The sequence below is a fragment of the Fragaria vesca genome, linkage group LG6 (genome assembly GCF_000184155.1).
Source record: "Fragaria vesca subsp. vesca linkage group LG6, FraVesHawaii_1.0, whole genome shotgun sequence".
NCBI classification, from domain to species: domain Eukaryota; kingdom Viridiplantae; phylum Streptophyta; class Magnoliopsida; order Rosales; family Rosaceae; genus Fragaria; species Fragaria vesca.
This window is the reverse complement of record NC_020496.1, coordinates 27,667,000-27,690,792: the sequence shown is the minus strand read 5'-3', so window position 1 is coordinate 27,690,792 and position 23,793 is coordinate 27,667,000. Positions and strand designations below refer to the sequence as shown.

Here is a 23,793-nt window from a genome sequence, read left to right as displayed (position 1 = left end):
TTGTTAGCTAAGGCTGCTAAGCTAGCAAGTCTTAATGGAAGGAAGCAGAAGCCTGACGAGCTTCCTTGAGCTCGATGCCATTCTAATCCGTAAGGTACATACAACTAACCTCTAAACAACACCAACTATATTGCAACGAATTGCCATGCTCTTGGATTCTGACGATATGATATATGAATATAAGGCTCGTGATGTTAATGTTAACATAAGGCTTAAGAATCACTACGAATACCATGGAATTGCATGTATATATAGGCTTGAAGCGATTGCGAGTTGTTGGAAAGGCTGGTGATGTTTTATACATGATCACAAGGATAATGATCATCACTAATAGTCGTCACTCGAATGGCATGTACTTACAGGTTGGAGCGGAGTTTTTGGGGACCTTCATTCTGATCTTTGCGGCAGCGGCAGGACCTATAGTGAACCAAAAGTACGATGGTGCTGAGACACTGCTAGGCAACGCAGCATGCTCAGGGTTAGCAGTGATGGTAGTGGTTTTTTCCACCGGCCACATCTCTGGAGCACACCTAAACCCATCGGTCACCGTCGCATTTGCAGCGTTTCGACACTTCCCTTGGTCCCAAGTTCCTCTCTACATTACAGCGCAGGTTTCGGCGTCCATCTCTGCAAGTTTTGCTCTAAAGTCTGTTTTCCATCCCTTTATGAACGGTGGAGTTACAGTTCCTTCAGTAGGCAATGGCCAAGCTTTTGCACTCGAGTTCATTGTCACTTTCATTCTCATGTTTGTAATCATTGCTGTTGCCACAGATACCCGTGCGGTATGTATTACACGACTGCAAATCAACCGAAGTTCTTGAGCTCGCTCTCTAATTAGTAGGGTTTGATATTCTTTCTTATATATATGGTTGACAGGTAGGGGAGTTGGCAGGTGTAGCAATTGGAACTGCAGTATTGCTCGATATTCTTATAGCAGGGTGAGTACTTGTTATTTTTTTTTTTTTTTTTTTTTTTGTCAGTATTGTCTAATACTAATAGTGCGTAGAAAGTAAAATGAGCATAATCTCAAGTCCAAACCTTGTAGTTTTCAATATGTACTTGGCACAGGCCAACAACCGGAGCTTCAATGAATCCGGCCAGGACTTTGGGGCCGGCAATTGCTGCAGGACATTATAAATCGCTGTGGATCTACTTGGTTGCACCAACACTTGGTGCTTTAGCTGGTGCTGCTGCCTACACAGCTGTGAAGCTCCCAGAAATCCCACAAAAAACACAAATCCAGGTTAGGAGTAATTAGGACTAGACTTAATATTTAGTTACTACATCTCTCTATTAAAACTCCTGTTTTCTTGTTTCTTTTTTAGTAAAGTTTATCTTTGTTGTGTGTGGTAGATCCATGACGACAGTAATGGTGAGGCTACGCCACAACCTCGCGTACATTTTCCCTGAGACAAGTCTCATTACGGGACATTACGACAGGGAAACCCCAACACTTCAGATCATTATCGAAAGTGACAACCAATATAATCAATATAAACACTACTTGTAACCGTTGAGTGACAACATTATGGAAATTTTGATCATGTATTCCGACAAAGTGTACGGAGTTTCTCAATTATTTGAATGTAGAACTATTTTCAAATCAATATTTTCCTTGCTTGCTTTTGTATGGTATAATTCACAGAAACTGTTGTAGTGTCCTCATATATTAACTTTTCAAAAACTAAGATATTCATATCATCTTCGCTTATGATAGATTGAAAAATTTTGTGATATTTTTATATCCCGTTATGACTCTTCGATTCAGTCCTCGGATATTATTTCCCCTACCAAGTAATAATGTGAGAAAGAACAAGCACTTGAACTTGATGCATGAATGCACCTGAATCACTAAAGCCATTCTCATAATAGATTCACAATTACAATACTACTTGATAATTCTATTAGATAACCTAGACAGTTTATACTTTATAATTAGTCCACATAGTCATAAAGCTACGATTTTCGTGGTTCAAGGCGTACCATTCGTTGCCCTTATATCACCGTTTCTGACTACAAGTTGATCAGCATGTTTACTCCGTTCAGGATATGCTACTCTACAATGGAGGCCCTGCAAAAATTGAAAAAAATATTAGTAATCAACATTTAAACCAATTACTGTACAATTGGTGGTACACTTGCTGTATAATTTCTGTAGTCAGTTAATTCGTGTTGAAAATATGGAACATTCAAAACTATATAGTGAAACATTTAGAAAATGCATACTCGAACAATACAAGTCTTGCCAGATTTATGTAAAGCAAGCTTTTAGAACTCACGTGTTTGTTTCAGTCAATGTGTTCAAAGAGCGTTTGTTACCAAGCACTTTCATTCGCTCAATGTTTCTGTATCCTCTCCAACCGCAATGCTCTCCGGTGGATCTTCATCAACAGCTTCATCTGGCTCTTCATCAGCACTATTCTCGTTATCATGATCCGCATACACTTGGGAACTCACCACCTCGCCCGTCAAATTTTTATGCTTCAAATTTCCTGTGGGAGTATAAATGAATATATACACGCTTCACTTAGAAAAGTATACAAACATAAAGAATGACACATGAGGAAAAACCTATCCACAGACTTGCGAATTTGAAAAGGGCATATTGATGTAGAGTGCAAAAAGTGTGAAAATGTTTTATGAGTCTCTGTACTCCAAATAGTTTACAGTAAGATTATATACTTTCCCTTTACAAACTGGTGCACCAAAGAAAGCCATCAATGCAAAACATACCCATCCAGAAAGTAAGGCCACTTGGTGCGGTGTGGAGAAGAGCTTTCACACAGAACAAATAGTGTTCCATAGATCTCTTTGTAGCAGGAATTTTTCTGGTTATACTTGTTTGTCTCAAGCCCTTCCAGAATAATTAACAAATACATAATCAAAAAGTATTGTATGATAATGAAATTGCAATTGTGAACATATATTTAGTCCTAAAAGATAATTTCATTTGTAATAGGAAACGGTAAGACTAACCTTTGCTTCAGAACATAGGGTCTGTATTGTTCGTGTGGCTTTTTGAAGCTCTAAAACCTGATTGATATACAAAAGGATAAGAGTTTCTTTCAGTAAAAAAAAAAAAGGATAAAACTTAACTCCATTTTAACATGTAAGTATGTAACTATCTATACGTTTCAACAGATCTTACCAAGTTGAGTATCTGCTCGTTGTGAACTTGAAAGTGGGACTGTAAGAAGTCAAAAGCTGCAAAACATTATGAAGTTAGTGCTCTCATACTTCAGATTCAGATCATACACTAACAAGTGTCACAATTCACAAATATACCTTTCAGGAAAGAATCAACGAACTTCCCACCATATCCAACAGCCATGGCATGCAAAGTTACCTAAACCACACAATAGTAACAGGTTAAACCCTGATGGCAATAGAGCCATTATAACAACTAGGCTGAAGTAGGACAAGTGGATCAAAGCCAAAAGTAATGATGATTAAAAACTTTGTAATCATGTTTATGTACCTTGTCATGAGTCTTACAAAGGTTAACTAGTGATACCACCACATTTACACACTGGTGTAGCTTGATCAGAAGCTTTTCAATAGTTTCATGTTGTGCGCCAGCTCTCGGTCGCTTCAGGGCAGTAGTTTCCTTGACCTAAGAGAGGTACAAAGATCATTTCTAGTTCTCCGACCTAGTGAGTTTTAACTAAAACATAGGAGATCATCGGCAAAGTTTGAAAAATGAATCTATAACTCACCAGTTTGTTTAGAACGATAAGATTTTCTTCATGCTGCACATAATATCACCTTGTGTAAACATCTCCATCTCCAACAAGAAAACCATCGTAAATAAAACAAAACCATAGTCTTACCAATATCTTGTACCATACACCAAATGTTCCGGAAGATAGAGAAGGAAAACCATGTCGATCATCTTCGTCCTTTCCTTTGCCAAAAGAAGCCTAATATAGAAATCAAATTTAACATTATGTTAATGGCTGGTCAATAAATTGATTCGGCAGTCACCATATGAATAGATAATCTGTCCAAGATTGAATCACATCAGTGCTAATATAGTCTAGACTGTAGTACACCATTTTTCAATATGGATTTCTCAGATCCACGTTCTAAAGAGCCGTAAAATAGGGTACTCCATTTGAGGTCTGGAAGGAGAGAACAAGGTTCCGATTCTCAAACAGTTGTCTTGTTGGTATTCAGATGCAAGCATAATGACATAAAACAAATACTTCCATTCTGAACTGTTTTTATATGATCCTATAAAACAAAAATTTTGTCAACATGTAAAAGGTACATTCAGTTGTCCACAGAGGACAAGTTGTCATCAACACAAGACAAACATTTCTGACTAAAATAATGTGAGGAAGAGCTTCCAATGAGGATCTTATAATAAGGAACAAGTGAGGATAGTTGAATGAACGATAAGATGACATGCATATTGGAATTTGAAAATATCAATTAAATTTTAAAACACTAATCCAACCATTCATTCGAAACTTAGTCCTCGTTATAAGGTTCTCACTAGAAGCTCTTCCAATAATGTGATCTGTTGTATTCATAAAGCTAAAAACAAATTCAAAATTTTTCGTTTAATCCACAAATTAGAAAGAAAATATATATATATATATATACTCAGTCGGGATCCAGAGAGGAAGTCCGCACGGCCCTTAAAGTGCGGACGTCCCTCCGTTCTCCACCGTACAGCTCCGACGACGGCGCGCCTCCACCCCAGACCACTCCAGCAGCGTCCCCGACCACTTTCCCTACCCGGCGAGTCGGTTCTTTTCCAGTTTCCGGCGAGATCACCTTTGTTTGAAGTTTTGGGTGATCTCGCCGGAAAACTGGAAAAGAACCGACTCGCCGGGGAGGGAAAGTGGTCGGGGACGCTGCTAGAGTCGTCTGAGGTAGAGGCGCGCCGTCGTCGGAGCCGTATGGTGGCAAATGGAGGGACGTCAGCACTTTAAGGGCTGTGTGGAATCCTCTTTAGAACGCCGTCGTGTATATATATATATGAAGACTTTTAGGAAACCAAGTCCTAGAATGGAGAGAAGATCCATTTACCTGGGGTAAAATAGAGCAGGAGAGCTCATTCAGCAGATCAGGAGTGGAGCCGCTATTATCCAGATAAATACGCAATATTTTCTGTACTGTTTCTCCCTATAGACAATTAGGTATTTAAAAAACTCAAAATGGTGCATCCATTATAAGGACAAAACTAAAAATAAAATCATCTAAATTAGTTCAAGAAATAAGAGCTCAGAACAAAGATAGCTCACTTTGCTCTTCCAACCATTATCAAGATTGTCATCATCCCATCTTTGCCTTAAAACCTTCTCAGCAGAAGTACCAAGTTTTCTGCGCAAAGTAGGAACAGCCTCCTGGATGAATTCGTACTGCATGCTTTTACCATTTCCCTCTAACTTACTGACAAATTTCTGGACTGAGGTTACAACCGATTCTAGAGTAAAAAGTGACTCTGACGCCAGCATAAAGGAGAAAGAACACGCTGCATGAACCGTATGCAGTTACAAAAGCTGGTTAAATAAATGTATGACAATCGATGAGCATCTTAAAGCACTACCAGGAAACAAGATTGAATAATCTACCTATGTCCAAAACACCTTCAAAAAATGAATAAGCTCCAAAATATAAATATTCTGCAGTCCCAGGAGAAAGGTTAGGCTGTATGCCTGCATAAAAACCATCTGGAATCCTATCGGGCTGGAATGCTTCTAGCAGGTGTAGGAGAGCTGGCTTGTCTGTTTGAACACCAGGAAGGTTCAATATCTGTCATTACGATCAAAGTAAGAATATTTAGTAGTTCTCTAACAGAAGTTTAACACCACGTACGTACACAGGATATTGGGCTAGGTTGAGAGAGAGAGAAGGGTAGATTTTCACCGCACTGAAACAATGAAGTACTTCTTTGAATACTGAAGTAGAAGCTGTGTAGTTTGAAAGTACAAGATTGGGAATGTCTGGATTTCCAGCAGAAGTAGATTCACTATTCCAATGTTCTTCACAAGTTTCACCACCTGCAGAGTTAAGTGTTCTAAGATTAATAGAAGGAAGTGGCATTCTTCTACTGTTTATCCACCAAATTGTGCTTTACATTCTCACCTTGTTTAAGTAACCAAACTGCACTATTCAAATGTTTCTTAAGACTTGGAAAGAGTGGTTCAATTCTGCTCAAGAATTCATCTAATGTCATCCTTGTGAACCCAACTGGACCACTCAAGCCTTTACCCCACAACTGTTTTCCAGGATTGAAATACTCCAGCTTGTTGTGCAGATCACGCAGAAGGTACAGATGTAGGGGTAACTAACACCCACAGAAAAGAAAATAAGTTTCACATGTTTACAATTTCTTCATAATAAATAAGAGCTTCAATTCGTTGAAAGGCTGGTACCTCAGCAGCAGCATCAGAGCAACAGGACACTTCACTCTGCATTTCACAATAACAAATAGTCCACAATTATTCTATTCTAGTACCCTCCACATCTTGTAATAAGCTACTAGTTTGATATGCAGCAAAATAGATAACAACAAAAGCAGATATTTTGACATGGATATATTTCTGCATATTATTAAGTATAACATACACTTCGGCTTTTATCAAAAAATAAATTAAAAATAAATTCTTTGACTAACTTTAGTCAGTGAAACCTATTGTGTTTATACTCATACACTATTACTACTTTATTTGCTTGTAACCCAGAGCACAAAAACCAGGTCTTTCTCAGGTACAAGCTGACAGCCTGTTGCCAAAATCTCATTGAAAAAAGAAAGTACATAATAATAATAATAATAATAATAATAATAATAATAAGTGACAAATTTAATTCAGAATTGTATATACTGTACAAGGACAAAGTCTTAACAGAAGCATCAAAATTGTGATTTCCATCTCTGCATTAGGCTATATGAAACACCTTCCTCCACTAAATACTAGACGGTAACCAAAAAGAGAAGTAAGTTCACAAAAAATGCAGTGCCAGAAAAGTAGTGGTTAAATTTCTAACTCAATAACAGGTAATACGATAAGGAAGTTTAATTTTTGGGCTAACAACTTTACCTTTGAAAGTGCTAAAACTGAATAACATTGAACCAGGAGAGGCCTGAATTTAGATCTCTGAGCTTCAAGGGCCTTGGCAACAGCAGACATTTCTATAATGGTAGCCTCAGAGTCACAGGGATTTTTCTGAGAGGACTCACATGACCTTCCCTTCATAGATAAACCGGAAGAATCCTCATTTGGAACCTCTTGGCCTGTTATAACTCCCGCTTTCCCCAAGACATCATATAATGTGGTCTGCCGGAGCCTTCCCATAGTATCTGATGCTGTTGATGCTTTTGAGGTCTTATTATTTCTCTTTGTGCTGCTCGGAGAGACATCCTCTTGTGTCTTCTTCTGCTCATGTTTCTTCTCAATGTGCCCCATATGATGAGGTTTGTTTAAGAGAGAAGACCGATTGATATCCGCATTTGGATGAAGTTCAGGAAGAGGTAGAGGGTACCTCTCAATACAGTTGTTCAATAAGCTTTCCAAGAATCTGCATTATTGTATTGTCCCCATCATTACTCAAAAAATTAAAGGTTTAAATAGCACAATTAGAAAGATAATATTTAATCAATTGTTTTAGATCCACATCAACAACTTCCCACAATCCAGCCAATCAACCATGCTTTATATAACAAGGGTGGTCTGCTTCAGGACAGCAAAACGCATCACACCCTTGACATATAAAAATAGACAAAATCAAATTACAAAAATTAAAGACAGGAGAAAACTAATACGGTAAAACCGAATAAGAAAATAAAATGCTCCCATTAGGTTTCCTGCACCTCAAAGTGCTGCCTTCAAATCTAGGTACTATAAGGATGCCTGTTTCCCTTGAATTTCCTCATTTGCAACAAAGATTCACAACCATATTCTAATATTTGGAACTTGACAAAATGATAAGTGTAACCGAGACACCTTATGTAAAATTACTTCACATTGTTTTAATATTTAAGGCAGACAGCAGATTTACACAGTTTGGAATAAATTGCCAAAAGATTAAGGGCTCAGTAACGTACATAAGATTCCTCACACGGTTCAAAAGCTTGGCAATTATGTCCTCCTTAGTAGCCTGACTTGTAAAATCAAATCTTCCGGTGATTTGTGTACAGAAGGCATTGAGCTAAACATCACATTAAAGGAGTAAGAAACCACAGTTTACATGTCCAAACCAGTTGAAAACTGAACGCAACATTATAAGCTTCTACACTTACTAGTTCCCGTATCCAATTAGAAGCATAGTATAGAGACAGACATACTATCTGTTTCTGCTTCCCTGTAAGAGACTTCCACTCAGATCCAAAGAAATACTGGGATTCCACAAGTAATTGCATGTCAGTATAGGTCATTGAAATGAGCACTGACAGGCTACACAAGTAAAATAATTCAAACCAACTAACAACTATATATTACTTCATCTGATGATATCCCCATAATTCTCAAAAGCTCCAGTTAATAAAGTATCTGGAGCAATCTCTGTGTGTGCATTTAAACATGTGTTGTGACTTGTGAGTTATGGTGTAAACTGGGGATATATTTGTTGCAAATTCTTAAATACGGATTGATAGCTTTAACTAGAAGAAACTCTGGTATAAGCCAAATAATTATTAATGGAAAAGGCATTTTTTTACTTGACCTCACCTTTAAAGAAGGGAGGTGGAGAGGACAGCCCAGTAGTGCATCAATCCCACCAAGAGATCCTTGATTTGTGAACCTTTCGATCTGAAAGTTGATAAGAACATTCCAAAAGTTTATCACAGAGATTGTAATCTGATCAGTTATCACCAGTTACAGGTATCTTCAACTTACTGCAGATAATAAAAGGAAGTTAGCCGGAAGAACTTGTAGACAAGAAGCAGACCTGCACACAACAAGATTCCAACTTCAGCAGTCTTCAACAACCAGAAAAAGAAAACAAAAGACTTATCTACAGATTAATGTGTGTTCAAACATTACTGCAATGTGGATGAAGCCAATGGCAAGAAGTTCAGACAAATAGGAGATATATCACCATCCAAGTTCATCCACAGTTCACCTAGAAAAAATAAGAGGTATCATTATTGACAAAGAGAAATATCTCTATCAAGGAAAAAAAAAAAAAAGACGAATATTGCACATCTGCATTGCAATAAGAATATTGCAAATCACCTTCTAAGCCACAATAAGATTCATTGGTTGCTAACTTTCCACCATCAAGATCAGACAGAAATATAGATTCAAACTCTCCCACATGTTTGCCAATCCTGAAATAGGCAGATAGATAAGTTTTTGGAAAATCAGAAAACAATTATTTGTATGTAACTATGTACGTAAAAAGAAAGAAAGAAAAACAGAGAGAGAGATATAGATAGATAGAGAGAGAGAGAGAGAGAGAGAGAGAGAGAGAGAGACGTACAACGTATTAAATAAAAAAAAAAAAACTGACCATTCCATAATGGTTGGATCAAGTGTGTTGGTTTCAATCATTTCAGTCAGTTCGTCATAAAACATGACCAGAGGTAAGGGCAGCTGTTTGCAAGAGTCCAAAGCTATTTTCAAGAGTTCCAGAGCCTCATCACAGTTTGATTTCTGTAGGAATGCTGAAGAATGATGAAGGTTTCAAGAATAAAGTGTTCAAAAAATGAAATAAACCAAATGCTGACAAAAATATAATCTTAAGTTTAACATCAATTGTAAATACAGAACCAAATATGTGAATTCAGCCTGGAGGCAACAAATATGAGCATCGTAACTGTGTTCTATATGTTTCTCTGATCAACATAAAATTCAAATTTCAAAATCATTGGAAAGGCCAAAACAACTGCAACACACAACCACCATGTCCACCTAACTACAGAAGCTGTAGAACTGAAATGCTGGTGGATTTACCTGAGATGGGGATGCACCTGTATCATTAGCTGCACATCCTAGACAAGAAACTATCTTCAGAGTCCCAACAAGGCCCATCTTCTTGTAGTTCAGATCTGGATGACTAACCTGTCCAACAGGAGGAGGAACATCTAAATTTTCCATTACCACAGCTGTAAAAGCGACTATGGTTATACATGTATTGCATTTCAATATAACGCAGTATAGAAATAAGAAATTTGATCATTCTTTATACCTGCTTACGTATTATCATGAAAAGTTCATTTGCAAAAGAAGACCCATGTGAATCTGCACTTGACCGAGCCAAAAGGGCCAGACGGCTGAAAATCTCGTAGACCTTCATAGTCTAAAATCAGTGAATTGATGATTTTAAGTTTTTAGCCAAAAAATAATAAAGAAAGATAGCATCCTACCTTGTGCAGATTTTCAAGACTGAATCCCTCTAAAAAATCCAAGATACCTGAAATGAGGAACAAAGAAGTCATCATGCATTGTCGAGAAGTACTCCAGACATACTAACATTAATGATGGATTAATTTTTTGTTTAACTACTGACAGATGTGTATTTTACCACTAATATGAGAACAAAGAGGAATTAATTGCTGTGCGTATTTGGAAACCAACAACCTCATGGTCTCTAAAGCAGAAGTGACTTCAAAACCCACACTAGAGCCCACATGGGTAACTAGTGAACCAAGAATCTACATCAAAGATGCAATTAGTAATTACAAAATCCTCTGTCCATGACTAAATAACCAGTAAAGCAACTGTAGATCACTTACTTCCTGTCTTGAGTAAGTATCACCAAACTCCTCAAAGAGACAAACATACATATGAATGCTAAAGTGCCTGACCTTCTGCTCTTTGCAAGCCAACAGGTACTCGGACAAAGAAATGAAAGATAGAAAGTAATCCTACGAAGTAAAAAGGAGGATTTAGATTCGATTGATCATTAAATAATTTATAAAATAAAAAATAAAGAAAGCCTCATCACTATAGTTGTAATGAATGCTAGCACAAGTGACACTGGTGGGGTGGGATAGTAAAAGCTTCAAGGTTCATTTCCTATCGTACGTACTAAAGTTGGTGCTCTTGCCAACCCTAAAGACGAAACCACTGCTTGATACGAAATTATAGTCAAAATTACCTGTACAAGCTCCTTGTGTCCATGAATGCATTGATCAAACATAGCTTCCCGGATACTATCTTCAATAACCTTTTTCTTAAATAGCTTTTCAACACTCCTTTGCAAAGATTCACCATTCATGTATATCAGCATCAGTAGCCATATGTCAATAACTTTGTGATCCTGAGGTCTCTCAAGACAGTTCAACTCTTTCAAGATCTCCTGACACAGTATCTACATATAAAAGAAACCAACCAATATTAGAGGAGAAAAATTCAATTCCATCACAACCGATATTCTTGAAGTAGGGGCAGAAAACATACATTCTTAAATCTAAGACTTGATCTCAAGGCATCAAGAATAGAAGCCTCCGAGTTGTCCACACGTGACTTCCCTTTGAGTTTACTTTGTTGCAAAACATGATGACTTGATACACCAACAAACTTTAACTTCGCACGAATCTGAGAGATTATCCGCCTTACATTCAATGGTGTTGCTGTAAGCAATAAAAATCTAAGCAGGTAGGGCATATGCTCCGCATCAATTGTTCTGATACAGGACAATGCTATGGTGATAACCTTCAAACAGAATGAAATTTAAAGTTAGGTGCAGTTAAAATATGCCAAAGATAACTTAATCCTCCTTTTCACTCCTCAAACATATGAAGCCAAGTAAATCATTTCATTACATCACTGCATACTTATTTTTGCCTACCAATAAATGATAATGAAACTAAAAATTGAAGAATGCTTAGTACATTATTCAAAGACAATTTGCGATTCCGATTTCTCTCAACAACCAAACAGATATTAACCAAAACTGTTAAAAGTACTACTTGAATTCCATAGATAAGTGAAAGGTAGAGTGAAACCTGTTCTTGCAACTCACTATCCAAATTAAGATTCGAGAACGAATCAAGCACAGCCACAACCACAGCCGAGTCCTCTTCAAGCATTTTCTCCAGAGACTGAACCACAGTCTTGTTATTCTGATCCCCAATAATCTCCGGCAGCGAGCCAATGATCTCCTTCTTCAAATGCAAAGGGCAAACCGAAAGCACTTGCATCAATTTCTCAGCCAATGCATTAGGATCAACAACGAAATCGAGCCACCGGAAGTGGTTGATTATAAGCCTAGCAACATCGTCCTCTAGAGAAAGCGACGACGGATTCTGATCAGAATCCACATGGAAATACTCCGGAAGCTTCTCGAGAAGCATGTCCTGGATGTCAACTTGGATCGAAGGGACGAGCAGTAGGTGCCGTAGCAAGCTCTCGCTTCTGGTTGAAGCAGTCAAAACCCTAGGAAATGTCCAGAACAATTTTCAGAAATCGAAGCGTGAAATAGTTAGAGAGAGTGAGTGATTGAACTGACCTGCGGAGGTTTCTAGGGTTTTGGATGTAGGAGGAGAGACCGCTGAGGAAATCGGAGCGAAGAGCGGGGGCATTTTCGGAAGAGGAAAATGTGCGGTGGAGGTCGCGGCGGAGCTTGTGAGGGTCGGAGGGGAGGCACGGCGGGCCGGAGGGGTTGACGAGAGTGCAACCGGCCTCGGCTAAAATTGAGACCATTTTATCGACGGCGGGGGTCTCGACGGCGTCGTTTGGTGTTGAATTTGAGGCGGTGGCGGCAGTGGGTTTGGGCTTGGAGGATTTTGGGGGGAGGGGGAGGGGGAGGGGGGCCGTGAGAAGAGGCGGGTCTTTTGCGGGAGGGGAGTTGTTGGTGGAGGAAGACCATGTTGGATTACGGCGTCGTTTCGGTGGGGACTGATCTCTGCTACTGTGGTGGAGACGGAGAGATTGAGAATGATGAGGGCATAAAGGGCGCGAAATTTTGGTGGAGGTGGAGATAGGTTTCGAATTTGGTTTTCAAAATATCTGATCTTTCTTCTTCTTTCTCAATAAACATTTTTTTTTTTTTTTTTCAAAAATTAGAAGATCCACTGCTAGGCCCAACCTCCCAATGTTGGGCCGATATATTGTGTTTTTTTTTTTGTTTTTATTGGACTTTTTGAGCTCTGAAAACCAACCAAATCTCTATGAAAAAACAAAAAAGAAGAAGGAAAAAAAACCATCAAAACAGTCTGAGACCATAAAAATAACTGAAAAGTAAAATGAAAATTTAATTCTCAAAAACAGAAAATTTATTCAACGTAAAATATTACATAGAAATGACAAACAAATCATATAACAATTTCAATATGAAACGTTACATATAACAATACACACGACGAGTAACTCTCATTATTTTAATATGAGATTAAAAGACAATACATTTTATTTCCTAATTGGTGCAATATTTAGGAACACCAATATTATTTGAGCATCAAATGCCCTTGGATCCTAGAAGTTGCTTCCTTATTTGGATGTGGTGCATACTTGTCCGCCATAGCTCTTTCCCTTCCCGACTCCCACCTTCCCTCTCTTTAATTGGCTTCTTCATTTGTCTGTATTACCGAATTCTGGCCACGATCGAAGAGGGAGTGAATACCGAGCTTTACACTTGTTATAAAAAAGAAAGATGTGTGTAATTAACTTGAATTATATATAGGTGGTGGCCTAATTGATACATGATATGGATCGGAACATAAGATCGAGGTTTTTCAAATAAGTGGCAAAAGACTTTGTTTTATGTGAGACACGAATCATACTATCTTACACGGTTGAAAGAAAATATGAAAGATATTGAACCGTTACACTAATTAGTAATTACTAAAACTATAAAAGTCGTATGTTATTCTCTTTTTATATAGTCAACATTTGCATGAATGACTATATAAATACGTGCCAATATCTTGTAGTGCATGTATGTTTGCTTGTATTGCACGTAAAAATATTCATCGATACTTTTACGTGCAATAGAAGCAAAGTGTAACCTAAAAATATCAGGTGGACTCTACCCCCACCATAGTGGGTTAAGATTAATTTTGACGGCTCAGTGCGCAATGGTGCGGCTGTAGGAAGTTTCATCATAAGAACAAACTATGGAAACCCTATCCTTGCAGTTGCTTTCAACTGTGGAAGAGCCAATGTTCCGATCACTGAAGCTATGGTGCTGAGAAACAGTCTCATTCAGGTGCGAGAGTTGGGTGTTACCAATGTGCAAGTTGAAGGGGACTCCAAATTAGTTATTGATGTAGCCAATGGTATTGCTGCTCCCCTGGAAATTGCTGAAGATTTTCCAAGATATCAATGTCTTGAAATGCTCTTTTAACTCAATTAGTTTCACTCATGTTTTTCATGAAGCTAACTTTGTTGCTAATGCTCTTGCAAACCTAGGTCATAGTATTACCACAAATTGTATGTGGGAAGGGAGTGTTCCCCTTGAAGACAATGTAGACGTTGGGTACTCACGGGGCATTTTCTTTTTAATGGATTGTCTTTTACTATAAAAAAAAAAAAACCTAAAAATATAATTGATCAACAGGTAATATTACACATGCAAAAGATGATTATGCATATGATTGAAAGAAAAACTTGATCATATATGATTGAAAGAAAGAAGGCAAACCTCACAAAGTTGCTGGTGCAGCATCGTTGTCTCCGCCACTGCCGATTACTGGTGAAACTAAAGTTTCTTCACAGATAATGGTGTCAAAATACAAATGCTTATGGTTATGAACAAGATCCCTGGATGTTCTTTCGTCAGGATTATACAATGCCAACACAGATCCATGGCCTTCTTCTACATTATCCACCAAAATTTCACCACTTTCCAGAATGCACAGAGGCTTCAAGTAAAGTATTTTATCACCAAAGTCAAGAACAACATTTGAATCTACGTTTAAAATCTCTACCCAGGATTCCTTATCCTCATACTTCTCCAGCATGCGTATAGTAAATGGAGAGGGGAAAAACGCACCAGAATACACACATAGGCGATTCTTGAACGTCATGAACCCATTAAAACCACCCGGTGCTCCTCTAATAACTTCACCATCGAAGGGTGTTGGAATCTCTTCGAACTTCTCCTCACCTAAATGAAATGACATGATTCTCGAGCCCCCTTGAAACTCCAATGACTCGAACTCCAACCAATGCAGAGCTCCGTTTAAGAAGTGCCCCTGCCCTTTCAAGGTGTTAATATCCCCGCACCATTCATGAAAATTCCAAGAATCCCATTTTAGGGCAAAAACCTGAACGGTGGTCTGATCGGCGAAGGAGGTAAAGCTGTGTTCGCATTCAATCAAAGGAACACCGACCAGTATTACCTTATAATCATCCATGTTAGTCATAACCAAACCCATAAAACCTTGAAACGCAATCATTTATAGGTTTTATTGAGCGCTTGGATTCTCCGGTGCAAGGGTTCCATATTACAACTACGCTATGATTTATTTCTAGACAAACTAGACCATGGCAGGAACCAACAATTTTCCAGTCCCAAATTTCAAAGTTAGAAGTAGTTACCGGCAGTGCAAGCTTTGTAGGAGTAACAAGATCTAGACCATCACTACTGAGACTCTCCAAATCTTCCAATCGTATGAAGGTGGGAGGATTCGTCAGGAAAATAACCCTGGAGCTGCTGTTCTTGGCGATGCCACTGTTTGCGTGGCTCTGGTGCTTCTTAATGAAGTGAGACTGGGAGATCAAAGCACGCCAAGGTCTGCTTACGCTACGAAATCGCATCAAAGACTTAACAGGTAGCCTTGTGAGGATTTCAAAAACGAGATCTTCATCATCAGCAAGAGCATGGTTAGACTGGCCATCGCAGTTCACCATGTTCTTCCTTTGATTGAGGTTACACAACCCTTCTATAGAATATTTAAAAAAATTTTAAAAAAATATCTTGATTGTTCAAGAATCAAAGTTGATTTGCTTATTTGGGTTGCTAACTCAATGGTAGAGTACTCGGCTTATACATGACTTGTGCTTATATAGGTACTATAGACTTGACCAAATTCACTGAGGGAATCACTGTTTTAGTACAATTTTGAATTTTAATTCACATATCCAAATTTGTTCAAGGAATAATTCTCGGATGAAATCCGTATATCAAATGTGCATGCCTATAAACATCGGATACTTAACAATTTTAGCTATATATAGTAGGTGTACTAGAGATTCGATATACCTAGACACACAAATATGAACGTATGGAATCCATATTTAACAAGAATGTAAAACGTAAGAATTTTCTCCCTAATAAGATAACCTTAAATATAGATATACACAAAAACTTGAATCTTCTGAAATATGTCAAAAATTGCAATTGTAACTATATATATAGTAGGTACTTAATTAAAGATGTATTGTAGAGATTCAATTTACCTAGACATACAAAAAAAAAACCAGCAAAAAAAAAAACATATGTATGTATAGAACCATATTTGACTAAAATGTTAAAAGTATGAATTTTGCCCATAATAAAATAACTATATAGATACACACAAAAATTGAATCTTTTGAAACATGTCAAAATCTTCAATTGAAATAGTAGGTATTTAAATATGTATCATAGAGATTCGATCAATATACTCTAGACATACGAAGAAAATAGGACATTGAAATCTAATCTAGAGGTACAAATATGCACGTATAGAATGATCGGCTGGCATGTTTGGTTAATTAAATGGACGTAACCTCCTAACGGTAGGATAAAAATGAGTGCTGCCATATTTATTTCTGCACGGCACCTTAGTTGGAAAGTTGTTTTATTGTCATTAGGATATATAATTGTGTTATGTCAACATAGTGACAAATGAGTGCCGCCAGATTTATTTCCACATTGCAACATAATTGGAAAGTTTATTTATTGACATTAGGATATATAATCGTGTTATATATCTATGATATTTCCATTCTGTCAACATAGTAACAAAACAAATGGAGTAGCTAGCCACTCGTGCGCTCTTTGCTAATTAGTGGTTGTTAGGTTTTATGGAGAATCTTGGTATTATTTCAAGATTTTTTTTATGCTTTATTGTAATCAGGAATTCAGTCTTTACCTATCTCCACCCCCAACAATAAAGAATGTGTAACCGAAAGAATGTGTGACCGAATTCTAAGAAAAAGACCCGCGCAATAAAGAATGTGTAACCGAATTCTAAGAAAAAGATTAACTAAAAATCAAATTCTATATCAAGTCTAGAGAGGTTCCGGTAAAGACTTTCTTCCATTTTCTCTCTATAAATGTTTAAAAGGTGAAGACAAAATAGTCTCAAAATTATTTAAACAGGACCCTGTTTTTTTTTTGTTTTGCGAGGATTTTGGTAATTATTGATTTGGACTTCAGTTTAGTTACCACTGTTACCTTGTATTAGATTGGGATATTTTAAGTTGTCATTAAAATGAATAGTGAGGAGAACAAGTCAGTACTAAATAGACATTTTCACATGAAAAAACCTCATATGTCTCATCGATAGCAGCATGCGCACACGTTGGAATGTTAAATGCAAGGCGAAAACATCTGAAACTAATGAAATCCCCAACATTCTGAACACAAGTATAAAGTATATCAAAAAGCACGCCTCCAGATTCAGAATCATTGCTACAGACTACTGAATACTGAATACAGAATGGAGAGCAGTCACACGTAGACAGAAAACTGAAAAGTTGCTGCTACATCTTATAAACACACCTGTGTGATGTGATGTACTTCAGCCCGCAGAACAGCACAAAACTAAATCAGTTAAGATCAAAGCTCATTTTGAGTTCTCAAATGGTTAGGCACAATCTCGCGCTGCCCTTAATTTGCAAAAGGTTCACAGACATTCCAATCCAACTCCTTTCAACTCTTCTGTGGGATTCCACCAAGGTTCGTAGAAAGAATGCACTAGCTCGCCAACAAATCTGCTATAATTGTCTCAGAGGAATTAGCAAGCAACCACTTGAAATAAGGAAAAAGAAAGGAAACAGAATTAACAAGCATTCACTGATTTCACTAATTCAAAAAACGAATGCAAATCAATTGTAATACTAACAAAACGAACAATACAAAACCATGCTCAAACAATTTCAAGATGATTGCTTTCAAAAAGTGTTGGTGACCGGACGAAATGATTTGTGTAATTCTGTATTGTGAATAGCTATAAAGTCTCGATACTGCACCAGAAATCTCTGTCAGTAAAGATCATGTATTGTACCTACCATGCATTACAATACTTTGACAAGCAAAAATAATTGTTTAGTTGCACCAAAATGGTGGAGGAAGGACAGTGTATTGTGTAATTGACTATCACAGGACAAATTGCTACGATAGTTACAGCTTTACAGGCACCGAGAGTCAATCTTGTAAGTAGCTTTAAAGTCAAAACATAAGTGAATTAGGTTGTTTGGCAAAAGAGCAAATAAAAGTGGGTTGAACAGAAACAGTTCAGGAATGAAGCTCTGTCTTGCATGAGATAGAGATATCAATATCACATCAGAAGAAGATTATAGAGAGTTTCTTAGTAAACCTTATAATTTAATACAAAGAAAAATTGGTAGTAGATGCAAAATTTCAGATGTGGAAAGTAGATTGCAATACACATGAATTTTCCAGTACCCATGACGGCATGACCAAATTCCAACACAATTAAAACAATTTCAACTTCCAAGAAAACCAAAAAAGACAGCTGAAACATACCTAATTCATGCATAAACTACAAAGGAGGAAACCTTCGACTGAACAACACTCTTCCCCAGAAAATGCAAAGAAACTCGATCATACTCTCCTCATTAACCAAATTTAGCAGGTCAACATGTCAACTTGTGTTTCCAAGAGTCTAATTAATGTTTTCAAAGTTGTGAACATTCTTTGCAAATAGCACGAAGATGAATGCAGAAGAAAGAGGATGATGCTTAAAAGGGAAAACGCATAAGGAAAAGTACCATTGTTTAAGAAAATGTAGTAGCGATTCTAAAGACAAAATCCCTCAATTCAAGAACAATCTTCACTGATAGAGACAGTTCAGTGAATCCTTCCAGTGGCTACTGGCTACCATTGTGTATAGAAGTGTCAAGGAAAGTAATAAAGAAATTTATACCAAAGCTGTATTTGGATGGGGATTGTTAGTTCACACTTCACAAAATGGCAAGCCATCGGCAAGTTTTCAGGATGCATGACAAAGGGTACTAGGGTAGTAGTTACTTTATACCAGACCTTAGATCCAATAAGAGACGGTCACATGCTATAGTGACATTAAATCGCCAGACTAAAAATCTAATATATGTTCTTCTCATTCTGGCCACTAACCAGCAGCTTTTAAACCAGGATACAAAGGGCACAAGAAAACAGTAGCTAATTACCTTGTGCACAATAAGGAAAGAGAAAAGCAAAGCTGAATATCAGTTTATAATGTCCAGGCAACATAATCTAACATTAGCTATAAACACAATATACAATAAGTTTGATCATATTAGACAGAAAAGACTCACAATGATGTTGTCAGATGTCTCTGAGACTGCCAGTTATCGGTGAAACCAAAGTTTCTTTGTAAGCGATTGCTTCAAACATGTAACTCACTTCAGGCCTGATAACATTCGTAAATGCCTTATCCTTTGGTTTATATACTGACAAGTAGACTCCTTGCTGTACCGTGTATGCCAAAACATCCCCATTCTCCAGAATCCACAGAGGCGTCACCTTACATATCTCATCATATATCTCAGGTACAGTATGATAAGTAATATACAGCACTTCAGTCCAAGATTCCTTGACCCCATATTCCTTCATCATCATAATCCTCACCATCGCTCTGTCACTATGCACGCAGAGACGATTCTGGCAAATCAAAATTCCACCAAATTCATAGGGAAGCGACATCGCCTCCAGAAACTTCTCCTCAGCTAAACTAAAAGGCATAATCTCCCTGCTTTCTGTCTTACATCTCTCCTCAAACCGCAACCAATGCAGCACTCCATTCACAAAACCCCCCTGCCCTTTCATGCAACTGTTCATCTGGCAAGGATAGTTCCCTATCATGCAACTGTTCCTCGGGCCAGGATATGTGTTCCATGTACCTCTCCTGAGTGAAAACACCTGCACCATCGCTTTCATCGGACCATCCACACCAATTTCATTATGTGACCCCTTCACTACCTTGTAATCATCATTGATTTCATCATAACCAAATCCATAATACTGCGAATAGAACGAAACACCACTCGGTTTTGGCAACACCTTGTGGTCTCCAGTACAAGGGTTCCACAACACAAAATCCTTGCGAAACTGAACACAAATAATCCCATTACAACTACCAAAATTCACAATATCCGAATGTTGAACGAAATCAAGACAAACCGGAAACTCCAGCTCTCTGATTGCGACACGGTCCTCTCTGAAACTCTTCAAATCCTGCCCAGCGTCCTTCAAGCCCTTCAAATCCGCCAAGGCCATGGTGCTGGGCGGCTTCATGGAGAACAGCAGCCGCATGTCGTCGTCGTTTACGCCTCTCTCGGCGTCGTATTTCATGTGCTTCTTGACGAAATGGGGGTCGGCGATTAGCGAACGCCATGTCGTGCAGACGCAACGGAATCGCATTAGGGTTTTGACCGGCAGTCTTGCGAGGATTTCGACGAGGATGTCTTCGTGGTCGTTGAGAACCGCGGCGCAGCCGTCCGGCATTGAGGAACGGCGGAAAGAGAGGGAAAGGTGTTTGCGTTTTCTGATCATCCATAGCAATTTGAGTGCTGGCTTTGAAATTGGTTTCGATTGGGGTCTGAGATTGGCTCTGTTCGTCATTTTGGGGGTGGGGGAATTGGAATCGCAGAGGATCTAAAACCCTAGAAATCCCGCTCTCGGTGATTTTGGTATGTTTTAACTTTTAACCTCCCTCCTCGCATCTTCGAACTTTTTATATTTTCCGTGGTTTAAGTTCGTAACTAGGAAATTACTTCTACCATCCTAAAATTACAGTTTGCTCGCCATATTTCAAAAGGTTTTTAATTTCGGCATCCCTTTAATTTCACCCAAAAACCTTGAATTCTCTAAAACAACGAAGCTGTTAGAGTTGGAGAAAAAAATTTACTCAAAAGAGAAATTATAGAGAAGATGGCGACCGAAGCCCAGTCCTCAGCCAACCCTTGCTTCTCATTATCCATTCCACGTAGCCAAACAACTGGCCCAATTCGGTATATTTTTCCGAACACAATCCCACACTTAAAACTGTAGCAGCCGTGCCATCCTCACCCGACGCCAAAGCAACGACATCTGCCTCAACCCCTATAGACTCGAGTGACCCACCGCGTGACTCTAAACACAAATGATTGCGCCTATTGGAATAACACCCACCGACGTCACAACAATCTGCTCGACTGTCGACACGGCAGCCACTTCCAACTACACAATCGCCAGCTTCAACAACACCTTCAATTCAGTTTCCACCAACCTATCACAACCACCACCACCATGATTGAAAAACCCACACGCCTCATACAACCCATGTCTCTTCTCATAATCTAGCCGTACCAACACCGACATCGTCGAAAAATCCAACCGCCATCGTGGCAGTAGCCTTCAACAGACGTCCACGCGCACCTGAACACGCTGAACTGCCTCCTTCCTCTCCCTCCTCTTGCCGGACCAAAACCTTCTCCTTAAGTTCCCAAATATTAGAGACGATTGCCGAGAAGGATGAGAGAACCACTGGTTTCTTGGAAAATGATTAGACCAGACACTACTACAAATATTGTTTTTAATGACACTTATTTTTACAACGTTTTGATTGAAAACGTCATTATATATTCTTTCCATGACGTTTTGGATAACACACGTCATAAATCTAAATTTTGTTCAAAATTTATGACGTTTACCAAATGTTATTGTATGTCTGACTATTTGATGACGTTTTAACTGTCATCATTTTTATGATAATTTTTAAACGTCATTAAAAATATCTCCATGACATTTTATAAATGTCAAGAATGATAACTTGGCCATAATGATTAAAAAACACCATGAATGATATGTTTTAATGACATTTAATAAACGTCCTTATAAGAATAGGCCATAACGTTCAGAATCGTCATAGAAACTTTAGGTATATATGACGTTCATTTTCCCACGTTTGACCTATTACTTAACATTTGCACACAATTCATCCCCATCATCTAGTGAATGATATATTTACTATCGAGAGCCTCGCTCTCTAAACTTAGAGAGAGAAAGTAGATCTGCAACTCAGCCCTCACCCGTCTTTCTTGTTTAGATTTAGATCTCTCCGGATCTAGATCAAAGGCTTGAGAGTTGAGGGTGGGTTCTATTCAGGAGCGGAGCCAGCCTAGTCTTGACTACGCTGGAGCGCAGGTGAGAATCTGCAACTGCATTAAAAATCTACATCATATTAAAAAATATATATATATAGTGCACGGCTATTCAGATCGGGGGTTTGGGTAGATCGAGAGAGTCCGATCCATAAGAGAAACCAATATTATTTTATAGGTGCCGCCTGCATATGATCAATGGAAGAGACGACGAGTCCACGATACATAAGGGTGAGAACTCTGTGAAAAGGAAAAATAACGTAATGAGAGGGAAGAGCGGTACATGCTTTTATCAGCTTTTCTTCTTTGGAATTAGAGAAAATCTTACGTGCGACGGCCATGCCACGTGGACAGTGCGACCGTCCAGCCGCAGGCCGACGCGTTTGTTTTTTTTTTTTTCTATAACTTTTCTTCTTCCTCCCTGCCTCTTCTCCGGCGAAACCAATCCCGCGCGGCTCGACGGCGGCAGGTTTCTACAAAGCTATGGTGGAGGCGGCGGGGGGTCGAGGTTTGAGGCGGCAGCTTGGCAGAGGGAAAGAACCTGCTATGCTTCGCCGGAGAAGAGGCAGGGAGGAAGAAGAAGAGCTGTAGAAAAAAAAAAAAAACACGCGTCGCCCTACGACTGGACGGTCACACCGTCCACGTGGCACAGCCGTCGCACGTAAGATTTTCTCTCGGAATACATATAGATATGGGGAGACTAGGGTTTAGGGCTCAGTTTTCCATAATGGAATGGGATAAGATTTAAGAGATGGGACAATCTGACCGTTTATACTCATCTCCAATTCTCCATCTATTTTCCTTCAATAAAATAAGAGCGCTGGTAATTTTCTTAGAATATTATATTATATATGTCTTTACTATTCCTAAATAGCCAGCTGATTGACAGTGGTAAACAAAAATAACACACTGATCTTTTACAATGATGACTTAATTATTGGTTGTAAACCATTGGTCACTAGTCCCTAATAGAGAGTGAGAGAGTTGTAGTAGTGCAAAAGCCTTGTTGAAGCGGTTGACAATAAGGTGGTGATAAATGAATTTAAGCTTTGGGGTTGTGCGGAGTAAGGTTGAATTAGTTTTATTTATGTGTTTCTTGTATTGTATTGTGTCTCATGTTGCATTTTGGTTGATGCAAATGCGTTTAATGTTTGCTATGTCCCTCTATTTATGTGTTCTTTTTTTAATGAACAGAAATTTCTCGTACCGACAAGTTTCATTATTATTTTTTTTTCATATGCTACAATTAGCTCGGGTGAGATTTTCATCCTGGCTCCGCCACTAGTTCTATTGGTCTTTTCGCTTCTTCTTGTTATCGATTGATTCGATCTCCTTCTCACCTTAGTGGTGCTTTTACCTGTTTTGTGGTTTTCTCTGACTTATATTTAGCCATAGAGGACCTTGTTCCTACTTATTATGCCTATCTTCCAACAACCTTTTCAAATCCGGAAACCTCCATCATCCCCCTCATCCACAACCTCACTTGAGTTCCCCCTCCATCTACTATAGAAAACCACCTTTTAAAATTGAGATCGATCACTTACCAAGTGGTTTATGGGTGCTCACGCAAGGGTATTCCACC

At 38.4% G+C, this 23,793-nt stretch overlaps 4 protein-coding genes across 4 annotated transcripts; 1 reads left to right on the top strand and 3 right to left on the bottom strand.

Annotated features, from left to right (window-relative positions):
• The first annotated feature begins 233 nt into the window (after positions 1 to 233).
• Positions 234 to 1,431, top strand: LOC101305291 (probable aquaporin NIP5-1-like). The gene is made up of 4 exons (XM_004305828.1): positions 234 to 782; positions 877 to 938; positions 1,069 to 1,243; positions 1,354 to 1,431. Exons 1-4 carry the CDS (start codon positions 234 to 236, stop codon positions 1,408 to 1,410), a joined length of 843 nt encoding a protein of 280 aa, XP_004305876.1. The 3' UTR covers positions 1,411 to 1,431.
• An 897-nt stretch (positions 1,432 to 2,328) lies between these two features.
• Positions 2,329 to 13,417, bottom strand: LOC101304994 (Fanconi anemia group D2 protein homolog). Its single transcript, XM_004305827.1, has 30 exons — positions 13,407 to 13,417; positions 12,406 to 12,807; positions 11,903 to 12,332; positions 11,355 to 11,609; positions 11,053 to 11,265; positions 10,688 to 10,819; positions 10,462 to 10,606; positions 10,319 to 10,365; positions 10,141 to 10,242; positions 9,906 to 10,013; positions 9,463 to 9,605; positions 9,186 to 9,280; positions 8,994 to 9,072; positions 8,847 to 8,898; positions 8,679 to 8,759; positions 8,252 to 8,347; positions 8,057 to 8,160; positions 7,053 to 7,530; positions 6,387 to 6,422; positions 6,097 to 6,298; positions 5,878 to 6,011; positions 5,583 to 5,763; positions 5,253 to 5,482; positions 5,038 to 5,133; positions 3,831 to 3,920; positions 3,479 to 3,613; positions 3,286 to 3,346; positions 3,149 to 3,204; positions 2,734 to 2,854; positions 2,329 to 2,492 (listed from the first exon to the last, which is right to left on the bottom strand). The coding sequence occupies exons 1-30, from the start codon at positions 13,415 to 13,417 to the stop codon at positions 2,329 to 2,331; spliced, it is 4,479 nt and encodes a 1,492-aa protein (XP_004305875.1).
• A 1,122-nt stretch (positions 13,418 to 14,539) lies between these two features.
• Positions 14,540 to 15,749, bottom strand: LOC101304696 (putative F-box protein At3g16820-like). The gene is made up of 2 exons (XM_004305826.1): positions 15,438 to 15,749; positions 14,540 to 15,238 (listed from the first exon to the last, which is right to left on the bottom strand). Exons 1-2 carry the CDS (start codon positions 15,747 to 15,749, stop codon positions 14,540 to 14,542), a joined length of 1,011 nt encoding a protein of 336 aa, XP_004305874.1.
• Positions 15,750 to 17,642: 1,893 nt separating this feature from the next.
• On the bottom strand, positions 17,643 to 20,704 carry LOC101301313 (F-box/kelch-repeat protein At3g06240-like). The gene is made up of 2 exons (XM_004303879.1): positions 19,386 to 20,704; positions 17,643 to 17,819 (listed from the first exon to the last, which is right to left on the bottom strand). The coding sequence occupies exon 1, from the start codon at positions 20,689 to 20,691 to the stop codon at positions 19,396 to 19,398; it is 1,296 nt and encodes a 431-aa protein (XP_004303927.1). The 5' UTR covers positions 20,692 to 20,704; the 3' UTR covers positions 17,643 to 17,819; positions 19,386 to 19,395.
• Between the last annotated feature and the right edge of the window lie 3,089 nt (positions 20,705 to 23,793).